This window comes from Kryptolebias marmoratus, linkage group LG17 (genome assembly GCF_001649575.2).
Source record: "Kryptolebias marmoratus isolate JLee-2015 linkage group LG17, ASM164957v2, whole genome shotgun sequence".
NCBI lineage: Eukaryota > Metazoa > Chordata > Actinopteri > Cyprinodontiformes > Rivulidae > Kryptolebias > Kryptolebias marmoratus.
This window is the reverse complement of record NC_051446.1, coordinates 13,241,220-13,259,012: the sequence shown is the minus strand read 5'-3', so window position 1 is coordinate 13,259,012 and position 17,793 is coordinate 13,241,220. Positions and strand designations below refer to the sequence as shown.

The 17,793-nt window shown below is 38.2% G+C and overlaps 1 protein-coding gene across 1 annotated transcript; it reads left to right on the top strand.

The window, feature by feature from the left end:
- The first annotated feature begins 9,804 nt into the window (after positions 1–9,804).
- Positions 9,805–12,351, top strand: dlx3b (distal-less homeobox 3b). The gene is made up of 3 exons (XM_017418270.2): positions 9,805–10,342; positions 10,928–11,112; positions 11,394–12,351. The coding sequence occupies exons 1-3, from the start codon at positions 10,006–10,008 to the stop codon at positions 11,706–11,708; spliced, it is 837 nt and encodes a 278-aa protein (XP_017273759.1). The 5' UTR covers positions 9,805–10,005; the 3' UTR covers positions 11,709–12,351.
- Positions 12,352–17,793: the final 5,442 nt, after the last annotated feature.

The following is a 17,793-nucleotide window of genomic DNA, read 5'->3' as shown; positions in this document are numbered from 1 at the left end:
AGTTTTATTTTTTAGAAACTTTTAGTTTTAAATATTAAAGCTCTACGCTAAATTAGTACAATAAGAGGTGTGGACTATTTGTGCCTGATTCTGATGCAAGCATTTATGGGTATTTCGTTTTTAAAGTGAAAAAATTTGGTGAGAAGGATTTAAAAAAACAAGCCTCTTAGTGCCTGATAGGACTGTGTTTTTTGTCAGAAACCTGCAGCTCTGTATGATTTTGTTCTTCTGTTTCTTTCTTCTTCTTCTTTATTTTATTTTGCTTCATTGTTTTGTACAATTGTCAGGAGATTTATTGCTAAGATGTTATCATCCTGACTTAATCCATGTCCCAGAGGAAGTGTAACAATGCCAGAGGGCAAGGATGCACTGATGCACGGCAGGTTTGTTATTTCAGTTCTTACTGGAATAAAAACTTATTTCCAGATATTGAATGGGTGGACAGAAATACTTAACATTTAGCTCAATGTAAAAGGGTTTCTTTTCTGAGTTTTGGCTCCATTGGAGTTGTTCATGACTTTTCTTCACACGCAGTAAGTCTGCTGGAATAATAAAAAAATAATACGTCTGAATGTAGTTACACTGAAGAGCCTCACAGCATTCGTGTGAGGGCAGGAGTTTGTTTGGTTTTTTGATCCGAGGATTGTATTGCGTGATGAAGGTCAGGTTCATGCTTGCAGCCTGTGTGGGAGCTACACAAAGGCTCTTGGCGCCAAACCAAGCAGCTGCTTATGGCCCCTTGCTGGCCTGGGGGTCCACAAGAGCATTTGAACATTCACATAAAGCAAACTGACACAAAGTTTAATCTACATTAGCTGTAATCAGAATGATAACAGTGTGGTAAATGAGTGCTAATTTATTATTGTCTGCTTCTTTGGTCTGAGCTGTATTTAATACACACTGTGCATATTTTGCTAACAGACAAGCAGGGTTGACTCCAGTAATTATTAGCACGATCTGTAATGCTCAGAATATATGTTGTGGACGACTCTCGCCTATACTACCTCATCAAATTTAGCTCAGTATCTGTAAAACTGAGTTATATGCATTTTTACTAATTTCTATTAGTTGTGGCAGTCATTTTGAATCAGGTTGACTCTAAGCATTAACCATTTGTAGATGTTAATTACTGAAAGTTTCATTTAAATCTATTTGGCGGTTCATGAGATATTTTGCTAACAACCAGACAGAGTGGACTACAGTTAATGCCAAAGTTTTAATGAATGATCTGGTGCAGTCAGTCAGTTACCACGTAAAGTATGTCTTTGCTTGTACCACATCGTATTGTAGCTCAGTATTTATGAAACTGACTGTTTTATCTATTTTGAGTTTTTTTTTTCTGAAGTCATCAGTCCAGCTGAACTGATTAAGTTTTGAAGACAACCCAATATAAGATGGCCGCTACCTTGAATTTGGTTGTTTTTGAAACTTTATCAGTTGCAGAGGTATCTCCAATGATAAATTTTCAGTCAAATCTGTCCAAATCTGTTTACATGATATTTTGCTAACATGCCAGATGAATCCCACATGCACCCTCCCACACACACACACACAGACATGGGCACAAGCATTATTGCTTTTTGTCTTTTGTGGCAGGCAATAATAAAACAAAAACAATATAAAAAGTTGAGCTTAAATTGAATTAAGGTCCCCAACCCTACTCGGTGCTGTAAGTCCCTGATTATTAACATGTCTGTTTGTTTGTTTCTCTGCACCAATTTGTGCTCCTGCTCTGAGAAAATAAGCTGTCAGGGTGTGTGTGTGTGGAGGTCGGTGCAGTTTTAGGACTTCACACACAAGTGCTGTTTCTGATTTGCAAACAGACACTCATTTGCATGGCTTTGTAAAGCTGCCTCGTGTTTCTTCGTCAGGGATAGCTTTGTTTATTTCAGCAATGCAATACAAATCCCCGTTCTGCACATCTTACAGAAGCATTACTTTGAAAACCTTTGAAACAATGGGGCAATATTTTACTTTTATAATGATACGATTTTATTTTGTTTGTTTTAGCTTTTCCATTCTCTCCCAGTTTCCTAAAACCTTGGTCAACTAAGTACATTTTATAAACAATTCTTTATGGGGTTTCAAAGACAAATCACAAACTCACTTGCTTAAATTTTTACATTTCACGTTGGCACAGCTTCTTTGGAATCCCAGTGGTTCAACAGTAAACAAGCAGCGGGTTGCTGGCCTTTCTATTGTCCAGCTCTTTTTAGCCAGCTGGGCTCACAGCTGAGCCGGTCCTCATCGCTCAGTTAGCACAGTCACTGTTTCAGATCCTGATGGACGTGGAATGCCTTTCAGGTCAGAGGCCTGTTGTCTCTGTTTGTGGGGTTGTTGGCTTAAGTCTCTGCTTTCAAAAAAGGCTCAAGACTAAATCCTTGTTAAACTTGTGTGCAGCCACAGTGGGATGTGTATTAATAATATCTATGCTGGGTGATCTTGTGTTGAGAAATGACAGTTACAGCATCTTTGGGCAAACATTTAGTCAAGTCAATTTATTTATAAAGCACATGTAAAAACAATAACTGCAACCAAAGTGCTGAACAACAATAAATATCAAAAATAAAACATTCGAAGAAAGCAAACCTATACATAAAACAATACTAAAATGAACTCACACAGGGTGAAATGTCAGTGAGAACAGATGTGTTTTTAAAAGAGATTTTAAAACAGGAAGTGAAGATTTCTGTCTAATGTTGGGAAGCAGATTGTTCCAGATTTTAGGAGCCATAACAGAAAATGCCCGATCTCTTTTGAGTTTCAACCTGGTTTTCGGGACGACCAAATACAGCTGTGAAAATTTCAGAATCTATTCTGTGACGCATGGGAAGCCAATGGAGTGAGGATAAGATCGGTGAAATGTGTTTAAACCCACGAGTTCCTGTTAAAAGTTGAGCTGCAGCACTTTGGACAAGTTAGACCTGACTGACCCTGGCATAAAGTGCATTAAAGTAGTCAAGTCAGGTTGTCAAGTTGATTCCTGCTCTGACACACCTGATCACCTGAGAAGTGCTCAGAGTATGTTTTGTGAATGCACCTCAGCTACTACCACATCAAATCTTAGCTCAATATCAGCAACACCGACTGACTTTTTACTCAGTTACTCAGTTTTGTGTTTTGTGTTTCTAAGGTCAGCTGGCTGTGGCAGCCATCTTGAATTGGGTTGAAGTCAACAGTTAATCAGCTGGAGATGTACATCTTACTTTCTGGGAGTTTTAATGAAATTTGTCCAGTGGTCCATGAGATATTTTGTTAACAGACACACACACACACATGCATGTATGCAGGCAAATACAACGTCTCCCACCTTTTGCATTATTGAATTAATTAATTGGATTAATAATTTTATTAAAGATAAAAAACACTGCAATTTCCTGAGATTTTGTAAAGAGTAATGTGTTAATTTAACGTGACAACAGTGAGACAAGTGTCATTAGTGCGCCATTAGAGATAGAAAATGTTCAATAGCTGTGGAGGAGCAGCAAGGATGGAAGACATCCTGCAGAGGAGCCTTTACCTCCAGACGGTGTTACTATGCGTGTGTGCGGGTTTGGCTGGAAAAGGAGTCATGCCCTTTAACATCTTGACACACATGTCTTCCATTAGGTCTCTGACTTTTTTGGCAGCTGTGCATCCCTGGGAACACATTATTCAGGCTGTACCTGAGAGCTTTCCTCTGCTCCCCTTAAACACACACATACACCTCCTCAACCCCGGCCCGTGTCCTGATGGGAAGCAGTCTGGGAACTCCGTTCCATGCTGCTGAGGCCCACTTCCAGCGCCACTGGGAGCCCGGAAAGATCATTTGTTCCAGGAAGATCCTGGATCAGGTTGTGTGTGTGTGTTTGGTTGCTCTGAAAATGTTCGCCATCATCAAGGGAACTTAACTGCTGGCCTTTTCTTTCACTTTGTACTGTTAGATTGTTCTTTAGATCATTATTTGAGGAGAGTATTTTGCAGATGATATAGATAATAAATTCTTTAACTTGTTGCTGTTTCTTTCCTTTTTTAATCTCAGTTCAGGACTCAGAAAAGGGAGAGGAAGAAAGAGAGAATTAGTAGTTTAAAGGACTTCCACGTCTCCCACTCATGAGAGTGCCATGACTCCCTGAAGGGGGCTGAGGTGGGGGTCGAGTGTTCAGTGAAATCAGCACAAACTTCATTATCTGCAGGAGCTCCTCGGTGCTCCCTCGAACTCTTCAAAGGGAGGTGAAATTGCGTTGATGATTGCGTGGGTGTAGGAAGCAATGAGCAGCGTTTGTTTTGCTGGTGTCCCCATCCCGCCATAATTACAGTCCCAGCATCCTCCACAGTGTAGGTGTGTGTGTTTAAGATTAGGTGCATGCTATTGATGAGGACCCCTTTGTTGTTTTGCGTGTGTGTGTGTGTGTAGGGGGGTTAAATGCAAAAGTAGCTGCTGCAATAAGAGGTTTTTACAGAACAAGCAGAAGAGTTCGCATATACAGTAAATACAATAGATTTAAGTTGTAGCTCTTTTTGTGAGACTGAACATATTTACAATGGGAGGAAGTTTTACATTTTAAACTGAAAAAAACAAATGTGGAAACTTTACGACACAGTTCAGAATTTCTTGGAGTGGGGCTTTGTAATGTGTTTATCAGCAGTCAGTATCTTACCTGCAGTAGACAGCTGTAATCAGAGTAAGCTCAGTTTGGCGACTCTGGAAGGAATTCCTAATGAGAAGTCAAGCTAACAGCAAGTTAGATTGATGCCTAATCCAGAGCCACTTTCAGTCATTTAAAGTCATTGAAATCTCAAAATATTTTCAAACTAAAGCAATGTTATGATCGTTTCTTGCCACATTACCTTGTATCAGACTGGGAATATTTAACACTTTCTGTTTTCCATGAAATATGATGCAACACACTGTGAACCTACACTTTAAGCTGCAATTTGTTTGAACTACTTGTATCTATTAGGAACTATGTTGTATTTAATAACAGGAATATAAGAACAGCTAGATAGTTTTTAAAATAACACATAAAAGTATTCCGGTGCTTTAAACAAATTGTAACACCTAAAACCTTTACCCAATGAAGAGTTTTAGGGTAAATTATCTTCAGCATTATTTTGTTTATATAAAAAGAGTGAATTCATTTATTAAAAGAATTCTTATTTTTATTTTTAATTGGCTTTATAGTGTTACTTTAAAATGAAAACAACTATTATTGCAAGATATGCAAGGATTATTTTCTCACTGCTTAGCTTTAATTTAAAAAAAGTGAAAAAATGCATGTAAAGTTTTACTGTTTTTATTTGTATTTCAGCTCCTGTTAATCTAATTTAAAGAACCATCTGATGTATTTGCTTGCATCAATATCAGACTTGATGTTTAGCACTTTGTCTTGTCTTTTTGCTGAAAGGTGCTATATAAATAAATTTGACTTGACTTGACTGAAAGGGCTGAAATTCACTTCGAAATGACTTCTCTCCTCTTCATACTGAGATTGTTCTAACTGATGTCTGTTGCAGGTAGGTTACTGACTAATAATAACTACTTCATGGAACCCCACTTCAAAAAAAATAAAAATAAATCCAATTCCTCCTACGCTATTGTCTTCTTATCCTGAATAATCTGAGCAAACAATCAGGCCTTATTTGATTTTCTTTCATGTATCATTTGTGAGGGAAAGTGTTGCTGATTTTGGCCTAAATGGGCTTCCTTAATCACACTGGCTTGATAGAAAATTACTTTCACTGGGGGAAAATTGCACCATTTGTAATGCACAGAACAAAAGGCACCTATGGGAAATTCTTGCCAGTGATCAGACTTAATCTGCTGGTAATTGTAGAGTTTCGTCTGTCCAAAGTCTGAGCTTTTTGTGTTCTGTTGGATCAGAGCCAGCTGCTCCACTTTTACACACTGCGATAGAAAGAGACAAAACACTTCACTGAGCGCTGTGTCGTCTTACTGCGTTGAGACGTTTAAGGTTTGTGGGGTTTCTGTTTTTAGGAAATGCACTGAGACAAATTACAATGTAATATTATACTAATGATACATTTGGGCCACTCTGATCATATCTATTTATAAACTAAAAATCTAGGAGTAAAAGCTGCATTTTCTTTTTTCTGATGCTCAGACAATAAATTGTGCATCAAAGTAAAACAGAAACCTTCCAGAACTGACTTCTGAGACAAAGAGTTCCTGTCAGCAGCTATAGAAAATAATTATTTCTGTTACCTCAAGTGTTAGTATACTACTAACAAAGAGCAATTTTCATGTAATTGTAGCTTACCTGAACTTAAAATCTGTTTAGAAATTCAACTCACTTTGAAAGGAAATACTGACAAATTTAGTTCCTTTAGTTTGAAAGCTAAAATTTGATATAATATATTACAGAAGTTATTTTTTAATATGCGATTTCTTTTCAGGATTAAACCAGTGGATTTTGCTCTGTATGCAGCATTCCCCTCACTGAAGTGAAAAACATACACACTGACACTGTTTGTTTTAAACTAGAGAAGAGACTGCTCCGTGATGATGTCACATCCTGTGTGCCCACAGTCTAATCCCCATGTTGGAAGACCAGCTCCACTAGAAAAACATAAAGGATACAGAAAACAGAGTGATCAGTTCAATCATAATGGTCATGTTTTGTGTAGTTTTCAGCTGTTTGAAGAGAGCTGACAGAGATAAAAAGTCATACTTCAGAATTCCTGCAGTCCAACAGAATGATTTGGATTATTTATCCATTTCTACACAGACACATCTTTATAGAGGTCAAAGTTCAGTAATCTCTATTTCTGCTAATATTGTTGTACTCTACTTGAATATTGTTGCTCTCCTGATGGCTCAAGTACAGTAGCCGACATGTGCAAACAAGCAGAAAATGGCTAAATGTGACACAAACACATGAATGATGCAAACTCCAAAGCACACAAACCCAAAAAACAAATGCAAAAGAAAAAGTACTGCAAATAAAAAAAGCACCAGCAAGTACGAAATGCTTTGCATTTTTGTATTTTAACTGTTGTCAAAATACAAAAATGTTGAAATGATCAAGCTTTGCATTGTTAAAGATAAAAGAAAAAAAAAATTAGAACAAAGATATGCTTTAAAACACATTATTTTCTTATTCTTTAAATGCACTGCGCTCATCAGCTTCATCTTCTGTTCCAGGTTTTGTTTTGTTTTTAAACAGAGCACCACTTCCTTGAAATAATTTACTGTAAGTAATTGTTTAGATAATTAAATATATATTTTGTAGTGTGATTATAGGAGGTACAGACATAAGATAAAACTTAACTGTTCTCCAAAAAACAACCTCACAAAGAACTGAATATTTGTTTTACAGGTTTGAGGACATTTTTGTTGTTTTCTTTGGTTAAACAGCAAACAAAATGACTGTTTTTGAATCTTCTTTATTGGGGAGTAAAGTCAGTATTTTGTAACGCATCTTGTGTCCTCAAGTGTCAGAGCATTTTAAACTGACTCCCTAACAATTATTTTTAGGACAGTGTTCCACCTACTGGCTGCTCTGTCAAACTATAAACAGGAACTCATCGTTTAGTTCACATTTTATACTGCAGGTCTGAAGTAATTTGGTGGGTTGTTACAAAGTAGGATTTTTATCATTTTCCAGAGGGTTTTATTTGTGCATGAAAGTATACAATTGTAAAATATTTTGATTTTGGTGTATTTTGGAAAATGTTAAAAAGAGTCTTTAAATTTCAGGCTGAAGATGTGACATTTAAGGTGTTTTTGATGACGCTGAATGTCAAAACGGGTTAAATTTGACCAGGGTCAGGGTCAGGGTTAAAGTCTGATTAAAAGTATTCAGATGTGAATTGTGTCTCTTATAGACTGGCACTAAAACTGAATCACATTAAATATATTTTAGATTGTTTATTTAAATAGAATAATACACATGGCTTACATTGTATTAGACACGGGCATAGCTATTTTTCCACTGCAGCTCTTGGACAATCTGAAGAATACATAGTTTCTTTACAAAAACTAACTCAAAGTAAATTTACAACTAATGAAATAATCTGACTGAGCAGCACAACAACTAAAATAACAAATGTTGCTGTTTTGCTTAAACTGTGAAGAATTATAAGGCTGCAACTAAAATGATACAATGCCACTTTTCTATTTTTATTAGTGTTTTAGTTTTAGCACTCTGTTATTATAGATTTTACACTTCATGTTTTAATATTACATTCATAGCTACTGTGTTCAAACCTTTCATTTTAAGTATCTCACATTTCCTTATTAAGGGCTTGTGCTTCCTCAGTTCTTTCTCTTCATATTAGAGTCATCATTAGTTATTCCTTTTGCAGCTCCTATCCATCCTAAATTAGTGTGCATGTACATTTTTTTGCTTGTTCCTATAATTTTGTTAGATTTTATTTTTATTTAGTCACTTTACTGTATTAAAGGTGTTTTACAAATGAAATTTGATTTCATTGTTGACTGTCTGTTAGTGTAAATTTGAAATATAAACAATCAGGAGAGTTGAATTTAACTGTTGTGCTGTATTTTAGAGAACAAGTAAAAAAATATAATTAAAGCTAAAAAATCAAATATTTATTCACATTTAATTAGTAAATAATGAAGGCATATTCGAACAACCACTAAAATAAAATAAAAATATTATTTTAGAATAAGGTGAATAGATATTACTACTATTTAACGGGTTAGAAATATGATTCTGTGCTCTTTTTTAAATTACAGGAGAAACTTGCTCAATAAAAGCAAACATTGGATGTAAAAAAACTGCATATTTAATATCGGCGAATTGCATTAACTGTCCCTATAAAGGAGCCTTTAAAACATTATGTCTGCGCTGCAGCCTTTGGTCGCTAGAGGGCGGCAGAGTTTCACAGCTGAAGGCTTCCAGAGCAGCTGATGCTAAAGTTTATGTTGTTGTTTTTGTTTTATTTAAAAAAAAGCGCAAACCGAACTTAAAGTGTTATTTGTAGGTGTCAAACAACACGGTGTGGGGTTCTTAAAGTCTCTAAAACACCATTTATTTCCTTTACTTGAGAGACACAGGAAGTTTATTTCCCATAAAATACACAAGGAGGCGCTGTGCACCGCCTAATCAACATGACCAACAGATCTCAATGCTGCAGATAAAAAAGAGAAAAAAAACTAACCTCTTTAAATTGCAGATGTGGTTATATTTGAATTTTTGTTGCTGCAAAAATATTCCTCAGTGGGAGTTAACATGTATGTATTTCCTGCAGAGTCTCTGGACGTGACTCTGGGATGATTTTTATCATTTTAGTCATTTTCTAACTGTTGATTTGCATATTCTCCTGCAACAAGAACAAAGCAGAGGAATTCACCCTCAGGCGATATCAGTTGAACTAGTTTTTTTTTTTTTTTTTTTACATATCTCCTCCATCTCTTTTTACATAAAGTTCAGCTTTGAATGACAAAAGCAGTCAGCGGGAGGCCGGCTAAATGGGCTGAATAAAGTGTTGATCTGTGTTAAGAAAACATTGCATAAAACATTAAGGAGACGGTCTGGCTGCGGGATTAGTCTTTAGAAAACATGTCAGCTACGTGTTGCAACAGAAGGACGCCAGCCTAAGTGAAACAAAACAAAAAAAAACAAACCCTTAATCTGGATTGTGATTATTTAGATTTATTATTTTTTAGCAAACAAAACCTGCACGCTTGTCAAACTGAACAGGTAAATGTGAATTTTAAAAAATCAGAGAGGTTTTCAGGCTGAAAGCTGCCAAGACTTTGCAAAAGTAGGGGGAGAGGAGCAGCAGCCAATCAGGAGGCAGATTCCAGCCCAGCTCTTTATAACTCTGTGCCACAGAGGCTGAGCAATGCCACAAGTTAGTGTCTGCAGCTGGAGGAGTTTCAGTGGACTATAAGCTCCGCAGAGCTTTCCAAGAGCGCGCGCGCACAGCTGCTCGTCTCTGATTTTGCTTCTTCACGCATCGACCGACTCCAATCCAAGGTGGGATTGCCTTCCTTTTTTTTTTTTTTTTTTTTTATTCCGGAGCGCTGCTGCCACCATGAGCGCCGGACAGAGCTATGAGAAGAAGATCGCGAGCATTCTGACCGACCTTCCCGGATCTATGAGCTGCCACCCGAGCTCCAAGGACTCCCCGACTCTCCCCGAGTCCTCGGTGACGGACATGGGCTACTACAGCGGGCAGGCGGCGCACCACGAATACTACCAGGGCCAGCCGTACGGACAGCCCATGAACTCTTACCACCACCAGTTTAATCTGAACGGAATGGGGGCGGCTGGAGCGTACGCCACCAAATCCGAATATCCCTACACGAATAGCTACAGACAGTACGGACATTACAACAGAGATCACCTGCAGGCCTCACCTCCGGGCTCAGGTAGATATCATCTTCATCCACTGAACAGAAACAAATATCAGTTCGGTCTCTCTTTTCTTAATCTCAAATAACTTGTTTTTACTTCCCTTTAAACGTTTGGAGCTCTTAGACTGACTAAGACAGAGTTAAAACTTCAACAAAACAGAAATCCAGTATAAATTCACTTGGTGCTGAATTAATTTAAGGTTTAAAACTAACTGTATTTGGTAGCAGGTTGTGTTCATGTCTCAGCTTTTTATAAAACTATGACTTTATAGATAATAAGTCAGTAAAATTCACTTTAATAATTTCTTATTTTTCTCTGTCACTCCTTTGTCAATTGGGAAATTCAAATTGAAATGAAATTTTAGGAAAAAGTAATGAATTCGTTTTAAATATTGCACTTTTCACTTGAGTGTTTATAATAGTGTTATAGTCATGAAATATTTATTTTCCATTCAAAATGAAGAGGGAAATATTTGAAACGCTTGCAGGGTTTTTACGCAGAGACAGAGTTTTTTTTCACCCTTAAAGTTACGATCAGTGGCTTAGTTTTGTTTATTTATTCGATTTCGATGTGATTGTAATTTATTTTTTATTTTTTAGTTAAAGAAGAGCCAGAGCCCGAGGTGCGCATGGTGAACGGAAAGCCGAAAAAGATCCGCAAGCCGAGGACGATCTACTCCAGCTACCAGCTCGCTGCTCTGCAGAGGCGCTTCCAGAAGGCGCAGTACCTCGCTCTGCCCGAGAGAGCGGAGCTGGCGGCGCAGCTCGGCCTCACTCAGACGCAGGTACGCGCTGTTTCACCTTGTGTACCACCTCATATTATACTAACTAATTATTCCAAAAAGTCACGTGAGCCAGCGCTGCCGAATGTGGCCAATAATTAGCCTTTTATTTACACACTGGCGCGTAATTACGCACAGCAGATTGGATTTCCGCCTGTCACTGTGTCATAGTAAACAGCTAAAAGGTCCTATATTCATGTTTCATTTTATATACTTTATATTCAAGCACTGTTTTAAAAAAATACATTTGTTCAGAATTTTAATGATTATCCCTTTTTTTCCAGGTAAAGATCTGGTTCCAGAACCGGAGATCAAAGTTCAAGAAGCTGTACAAAAACGGCGAGGTTCCCTTAGAGCACAGCCCCAACGCCAGCGACTCCATGGCCTGCAACTCCCCGCCCTCCCCCGCAGTGTGGGACAACAGCACCCCCCAGAACACCCCGATCAGCCGGCCCCAGGTGCCGCAGCCGGCGCACAGCTCGTCGCCGCCCTACCTGGAGGATTATAACAGCCACTGGTACCAGCAGGGATCCCACCTACAGCACCCGGGCACCGTGCACCACCCAGTCCCGCAGCAAAGCGTGGGAGCTGTTTATTAACGGACTCATGGTTTCAGTATATATATATATATATATATATATATATGTGTGTAAAAAAAATCTCCATAAAGACTCTGCAGAGCAAAATGGTGTCTGGACCCGGAGCAGGCCTGAAATGAAACCATGATTTATTTTTATTTTTTTAATTTTTGGTTTTGGATGAACAGGAATCTTTCAGAACTGCGGGGTTTCTATTAAAAAAAAGCATATAAAGGGATTTCCAATCACTTTTGGCAGCATTTTTAAAAGGACATGTGGCGTGTTTTTTAAATTATTTATCGCTTCTGTTGTATGTAACTCTATTTTTTGTTGTAAATGAATATGCAAAGTTTTTTTTTAAACAAGTAGCCTAAAACATACAAAAAAAAACAAACGTCAAAAGACAAAACTGTGCTGTCGATCCATGCTGCAGTCAAATCATGCATGTGGGTTTGTTGAGAAGAAAAACTCAGGACATATTTATAAGGATTTGTACAAAGATGTTGAAGGTTGTAAATACGTGTTTATACTCAGAACCACTATGATCATATTTGTTTGAACCGGTAAGACTGCACGGTGGTGCTATCGAGACCATTTTTATATTCATGTAATTTAGTCAACTTGTTGCCTTTTACTGTTAAATGTATAAAGGTGGTAAATATTACATGTTGTGTGTCCGTCCCATTTGTAAACACTTTATAATTAAGTTTGTGTATTTCAGTAAAGCCTTTTAGAAGCAAGATTTTTTCAAGTTTATATTTTTTAAAAAAGGGCAAAATTATGAAAAAAAGCGCTTTGATGTGTTTCGCAATGGAGCAGAGGTAAATTTAAACATTTATTTGTTGTAATACACTGTAAAAAATAATTAGCTGACTCAGCTTAGCCCGACTTGTTGTTTCAAAGTGAGTGAATTTATGTCAACATTAAGCATCAAGTTCTAAAGACCTTAATTAGTAGCTGACTCAACCTTTAAAGCAGCAACTAATTTTACCAATAAATACAAGATATTTAACAGAAATGTTGATCCTAATTATTTAACAAGTTGGTACAGATTTACAATAGGTTGGCTCAAATGACAGTGTCTAATTGTAACCAACATACTTCACCATGTTACACAAACTAATTTGATCAAGTTTTTACAAATTTTTGGAGAATTGGCCTCAAATGAAACTCCTAGCACACCTGACTTAAACTGCCATGTTAGTATAGTTAGTATTTCATGTTGTGTTAGTAGCGCTCTGTATTACAAGTTTGCACAGTGAGTTTTGAACTGGGTCAAGTTTTAAACCCTTTATTTTTTTCATCTGATACATGGTTTGAGCTTAAATCAGAAAGCTCTCACGAGCAAGTTGCTTATCTTTAAAATGTTATTTAAAAATAGTCAATAACTACATACAAGACATCTTTAAGGGCGCAGTAAGACAAAAACTTAATATGACTGAAACCCTAATATAATTTTTACAGTGTATGCTATACTACTACTACTATTACTACTACTACTACTACTACTACTACTACTAATAATAATAATAATAATAATAATAATAACAGTAATAATAATAGACTATTGTTGGGGCATTTAATGAGTTTTTGGTGTTTTTGATTAGGTGCACCTATTTGCAGACATGTTGGAGTCAGTTGCTTTTATTAAAGTTCTGTTTCTAGATAAGAGAAGCATTTAGATAAAAAGAGAAACCGCAGGTGGTGGTGGTGTGTGTGCGCGCGCGTGTGTGGGGGCGTGAGTTTGTGTGTGCGCGCGTGTGTGTGGGAGGGGTGGGGTGGGGGTGGTAGAGGCAGACGCACGCAATCGCAACATAATGGCGCATTAACTGCCAAACATTTTAATTACGAACCAAAAAAAAAAAAAGAAGAAGAAGAAGAAAGAAAATGCAATGCAAGCGAGTTTTTTTTCTTTTTTTTTTTAAAGACTCCAAATAGGCAAATTTCCTCTATTTAGTTTTTCCTTTTCTGGTCAAATAAATAAATAACTAAACTTTTCCCGTATTTTCCGTGTGATAATGGGAGCCACCATGACACCTCTGGAAACCTGGGGTAAATACCGAGTCGAAAAAACCTGAAAGGTGCTGGATTGATGAACTGCTCTCTTAATGAATGTTGTGACAGCAGCAATGAGAATATCACATTAAAACATAAAAGGACAAAGGACAGGAGGGATGGGGGATGGGGGGTGGGGGTGCAGCTTTGAGCCAACTGGAGCTCGTGTTTGGCCACATGAAGCAGGTTTTATTAAATATGCTGAAAAAATAATGAGACAGTGTTTAAACTGCTGATGGGGATCTCGGCCACATGGACCACCAGGGTGCCATTACGCACGGAGAGAGAATGTACCCACGGCGTTGGAGCTTTTATAACCTTTTCTACTGCTTTTAGTAACTGGAATGGTATGCGCTCAGCAGTGGAAGTGTTGCTGGATGAAACACGATGGAAGCGTGACAATAGAAAAGCTTTACTTGGTCACACGGTCTGCCAGATATATATCTATCACACTACGATCGTTAATCATTATGTTTTATTTTCTTTTGTGTGTGTGACCACCTGCCTTTATTTTTTAGTGCTTATTTGACTTCAGACACGTTGATGCGCCAAACTTTTTGGAAGGAGCACAACAGTCTTACTCACATTCCATATGTATTACTGTTATCATCACTGCCAAGAATAAAACTACATTCTTCAGTAAAAAATGAAATTGATTTGGCAAGTCAAACTTCAAAGTGTAACAACACACCTGAGAGTTTCAATATTACAGAAGGAAACCATATTACCTGCAGGAAACAAACACAATCCAACAACAACAACAATATTAATAATAATATAACAATCAGAACTGTAGTTTCAAAAGGCCTTCACCGCTGGTCTAAACCAGTCTATGAAGCAAATGAAAATGTGACAAAATTTTGGTAAATTATTCTCAAATTTGATTAGAATCAATTATGCAGTTTACCATTTTTACAGGGATGTTTTCTCCATCATAATTTCCTTTTTTTTTTTAACAAATTATAATGAGCACACAAAAATATAGAACATCCCTCATAATCTTAATTTTTCTTTTAAGTTTTTTAGGTATAACTTAAATAATTGAAATGATGACAAAATGTATTATTTCTATACAATAACAGATGTTATTGTATAATTTTAGACTTTTGTGAGTCAAATTAGAGATTCAGGCTTTTAGAAAATATTAAAAATGTTATTGAGCAAAATCAAGACTGCCCACAGTTTTTTCCACATTCACTGCAAATGTTATTTACTGCATGCTGTCTTTGTCCTCTTGTGTCATTTTCTCTGTGCCGAAACTTCAAGCACATTTTCTCCGAATTAGCTACAAGCAGTGTAATGTGTCGTGGCTCCTAATCCCATTTCCCTGACGTCCGAGTTTGTTTAATGTCCCTGAAATCAACCCCAGTTGTCTGTGGAGCATCAGTCGTCTTGTAAATCCCCCTGTGCTGATTTGACAAAAGCAGCATGATTACTATTGCCTTTTAATACCAATAAAATCTCATCACACATATATGTGACCTCCCTATGGGGTCCCCCCTCAGCGTGTGTGGCCCTGTGACTGTGAAGCATTTGTGCTGAAGACAAACATGCGTTCAGCTGCACTTGTGTGCCGACATGTCCATATATGTCATCTCGAAACATTTACAAGTGTAACCGCCGAGGACACTGAGGGTGAACTGTTGAACTTGAATGTGATCCTGCGCGACACGGCATCGCAACAGTCTGAGGAGTCTCGGTGCCCGGGCCCCTGTGACCCCTCTTATCATTGCCATGCCCCTGCAACAGTCGACAGTGAGGTGTCAGCACTTGTCTCTTGAGTGCAGCCATAAGGGTTGAGGCAGAGGTAATGCACCCATGGAAAGACTTCCAACAGCTGTCCCGACAGTTAGTCCTGGGCTGGGCCGGGCCTTGGCCACATTAGGATCACTCAGGCTGTCCAGTTTGTGGTGAACTTGGACGAAATGAAGGGAGAATGGCATCTTTGACAGCTGTGGAGTCACGAACTCTGGTTGACCTCTTAGACCAGGACAGGACAAGTCCAGGCGGATGCTTCATCCCTCTTAGATAAAGCTTTAGCCGCTTGCCTCATATTTGTGTATCTCTGATATGCAACCCTTGTTTTAGTGTCTATTTGAATCCCACCCTGCCTTACCAGACTGCATCTCATTTTATACTCTCTACGCTGTTTGAGCCCCAAAGAATAGGCCAGCCCTGTTTTCTGAAACCACGCATTCACTCTCTTTAACAGAGGAGCTGCGTACAATTATCCGAGATGTCAGATCCCTCAAGTTAATAACAATAATCACCCCGGAGACCTGCACTGCCTTTCACCCATTCAGAGCCACTGGGATTTAATAACAAGCTATTTTCCCTCTTATTGCTATCCTGCAATTAAAACCCATCAGACACCTCATATCTGATAACCCGGGACCATTCACATAGTTGATACAGTCAGACCTGCCTTTATCATTACCCTTCAACCCATCTCCCAGCCTGCCACCTACACCCCCCCACTCCCCCTCGACTCAGCTTGTCTGATACACAGGGAGCCTTTTCACTTTCCCTTCAATCTGCCTACGTGATAATTGGCCCCCGTTTGAAAGGTCCTACTCTTCTCTGTCCAACACCACGAGCCATTATTCTAATCTGGAGATGTGAAATTGCCTATAATTTTCCCTGATGCCCCCATCACTTGCCTCTTCTTCTTCTTCCCCGGGCTTGCGTGTTTAACAAGGCACATAATCATCAGGAATGAGGAAAAAGGGGGCACGAGGGGTGTATATATGTATATATATAAAGAAGGAGATGCTAAAATATCACAAAGCTTGTCGTTATGTGGGGGGAAATCAACTCGGAGGGGTGAAAACGCAGAGATGTGGTGTTGGCTTTGTTCTTCACAGGCGCACCAGTGAAGGGCTTCAGCTCTCCTGGAAACAAGGCTGCAGTTCTGGGGGCAAGGTAAGGACTGAATGTTGGCTGAATGACTGAGTGTTCTGGAGAGAAAAGCAGCATGAGAAGAAATGTTGTTTTTGCATGCATTCATGCGTGCAACTGTGCTATATTTAAACAGCAAAACATATTAAACAAATACAGACTGTTTTTCTCACATGCAGCAATGAGCTACAATACTTTCTGTGCTTATTGCACAGGTGTAAACAAAAAAACTTGGAAGTGTCTATTCTTAGCTTCTAATATCAGAGCAAACATCTCAGGGAAATCTGACGCATTTATTTGTTATTTTTCTAATCCCTGATGTGACACCAGACAAATGGCTCCCAGTGTTTGCCAGACAGCCCTAACGGCAGGGTGATGAATGAGAAGCGTAAAAGAAAGTCACTGGATTGTTTCTTCAGCGCACTTTTCAGCCCTATTAATCAGAGATCAGCTCTCCATTTAATCAGCTCGAACTGTTTGGGAAGACATAAACAGCTGATTCTCGTTGATTAAACAGCGCCAGACTGAGCAGATCGGCGCGTAAAATTAGGCGCAGTCAGACGGAGGGATGGCACACTCGTTCATCATGGTATTATGACAGCGGTGATTTTTATTTGAACTCGACGTAGAGGGATAATATTGTTAAAATGCCTCTTTGAACTTGGACTCCTTCGGCTCTCACGCAAGGACTCTATCCTTGATAGGAAAAGATGGATGCCGTCGTTTATTAGGTTTCCACAGCAGATAAAAAGAAAAAGACATTAATTTATCTTCCCTTTAAAAAAAATCATTCGTTTCAGATTTGGTGCGTAAAAGTTGTTCCGTGCGTAAAACTTCCTTTTATGCATAAAAGTGTCGCTTCGGATCGTTTTAGTTTACCTGCAGTAGCGGAGGGCTCATGTTGGCATTTAGGTTTATTTCCCTAGAATTTAAATATATTGAAATATTAAAATTACAGAAAATAAATTCGATTTTTTTTCTATAACTGATCGAATTTTGTTGATATATTCGAGGTACTATAAGAGAAGGTGACCTTCAGTGCTTAATATTTCTGTCAAAGTGATGAATCACTAAGAAACCATTAAATCATAAAAGCGTTTACAAGCACGCAGAGTCTCGCAGACTCATTAGTCATGAAGAAGTTGTTGGTTTT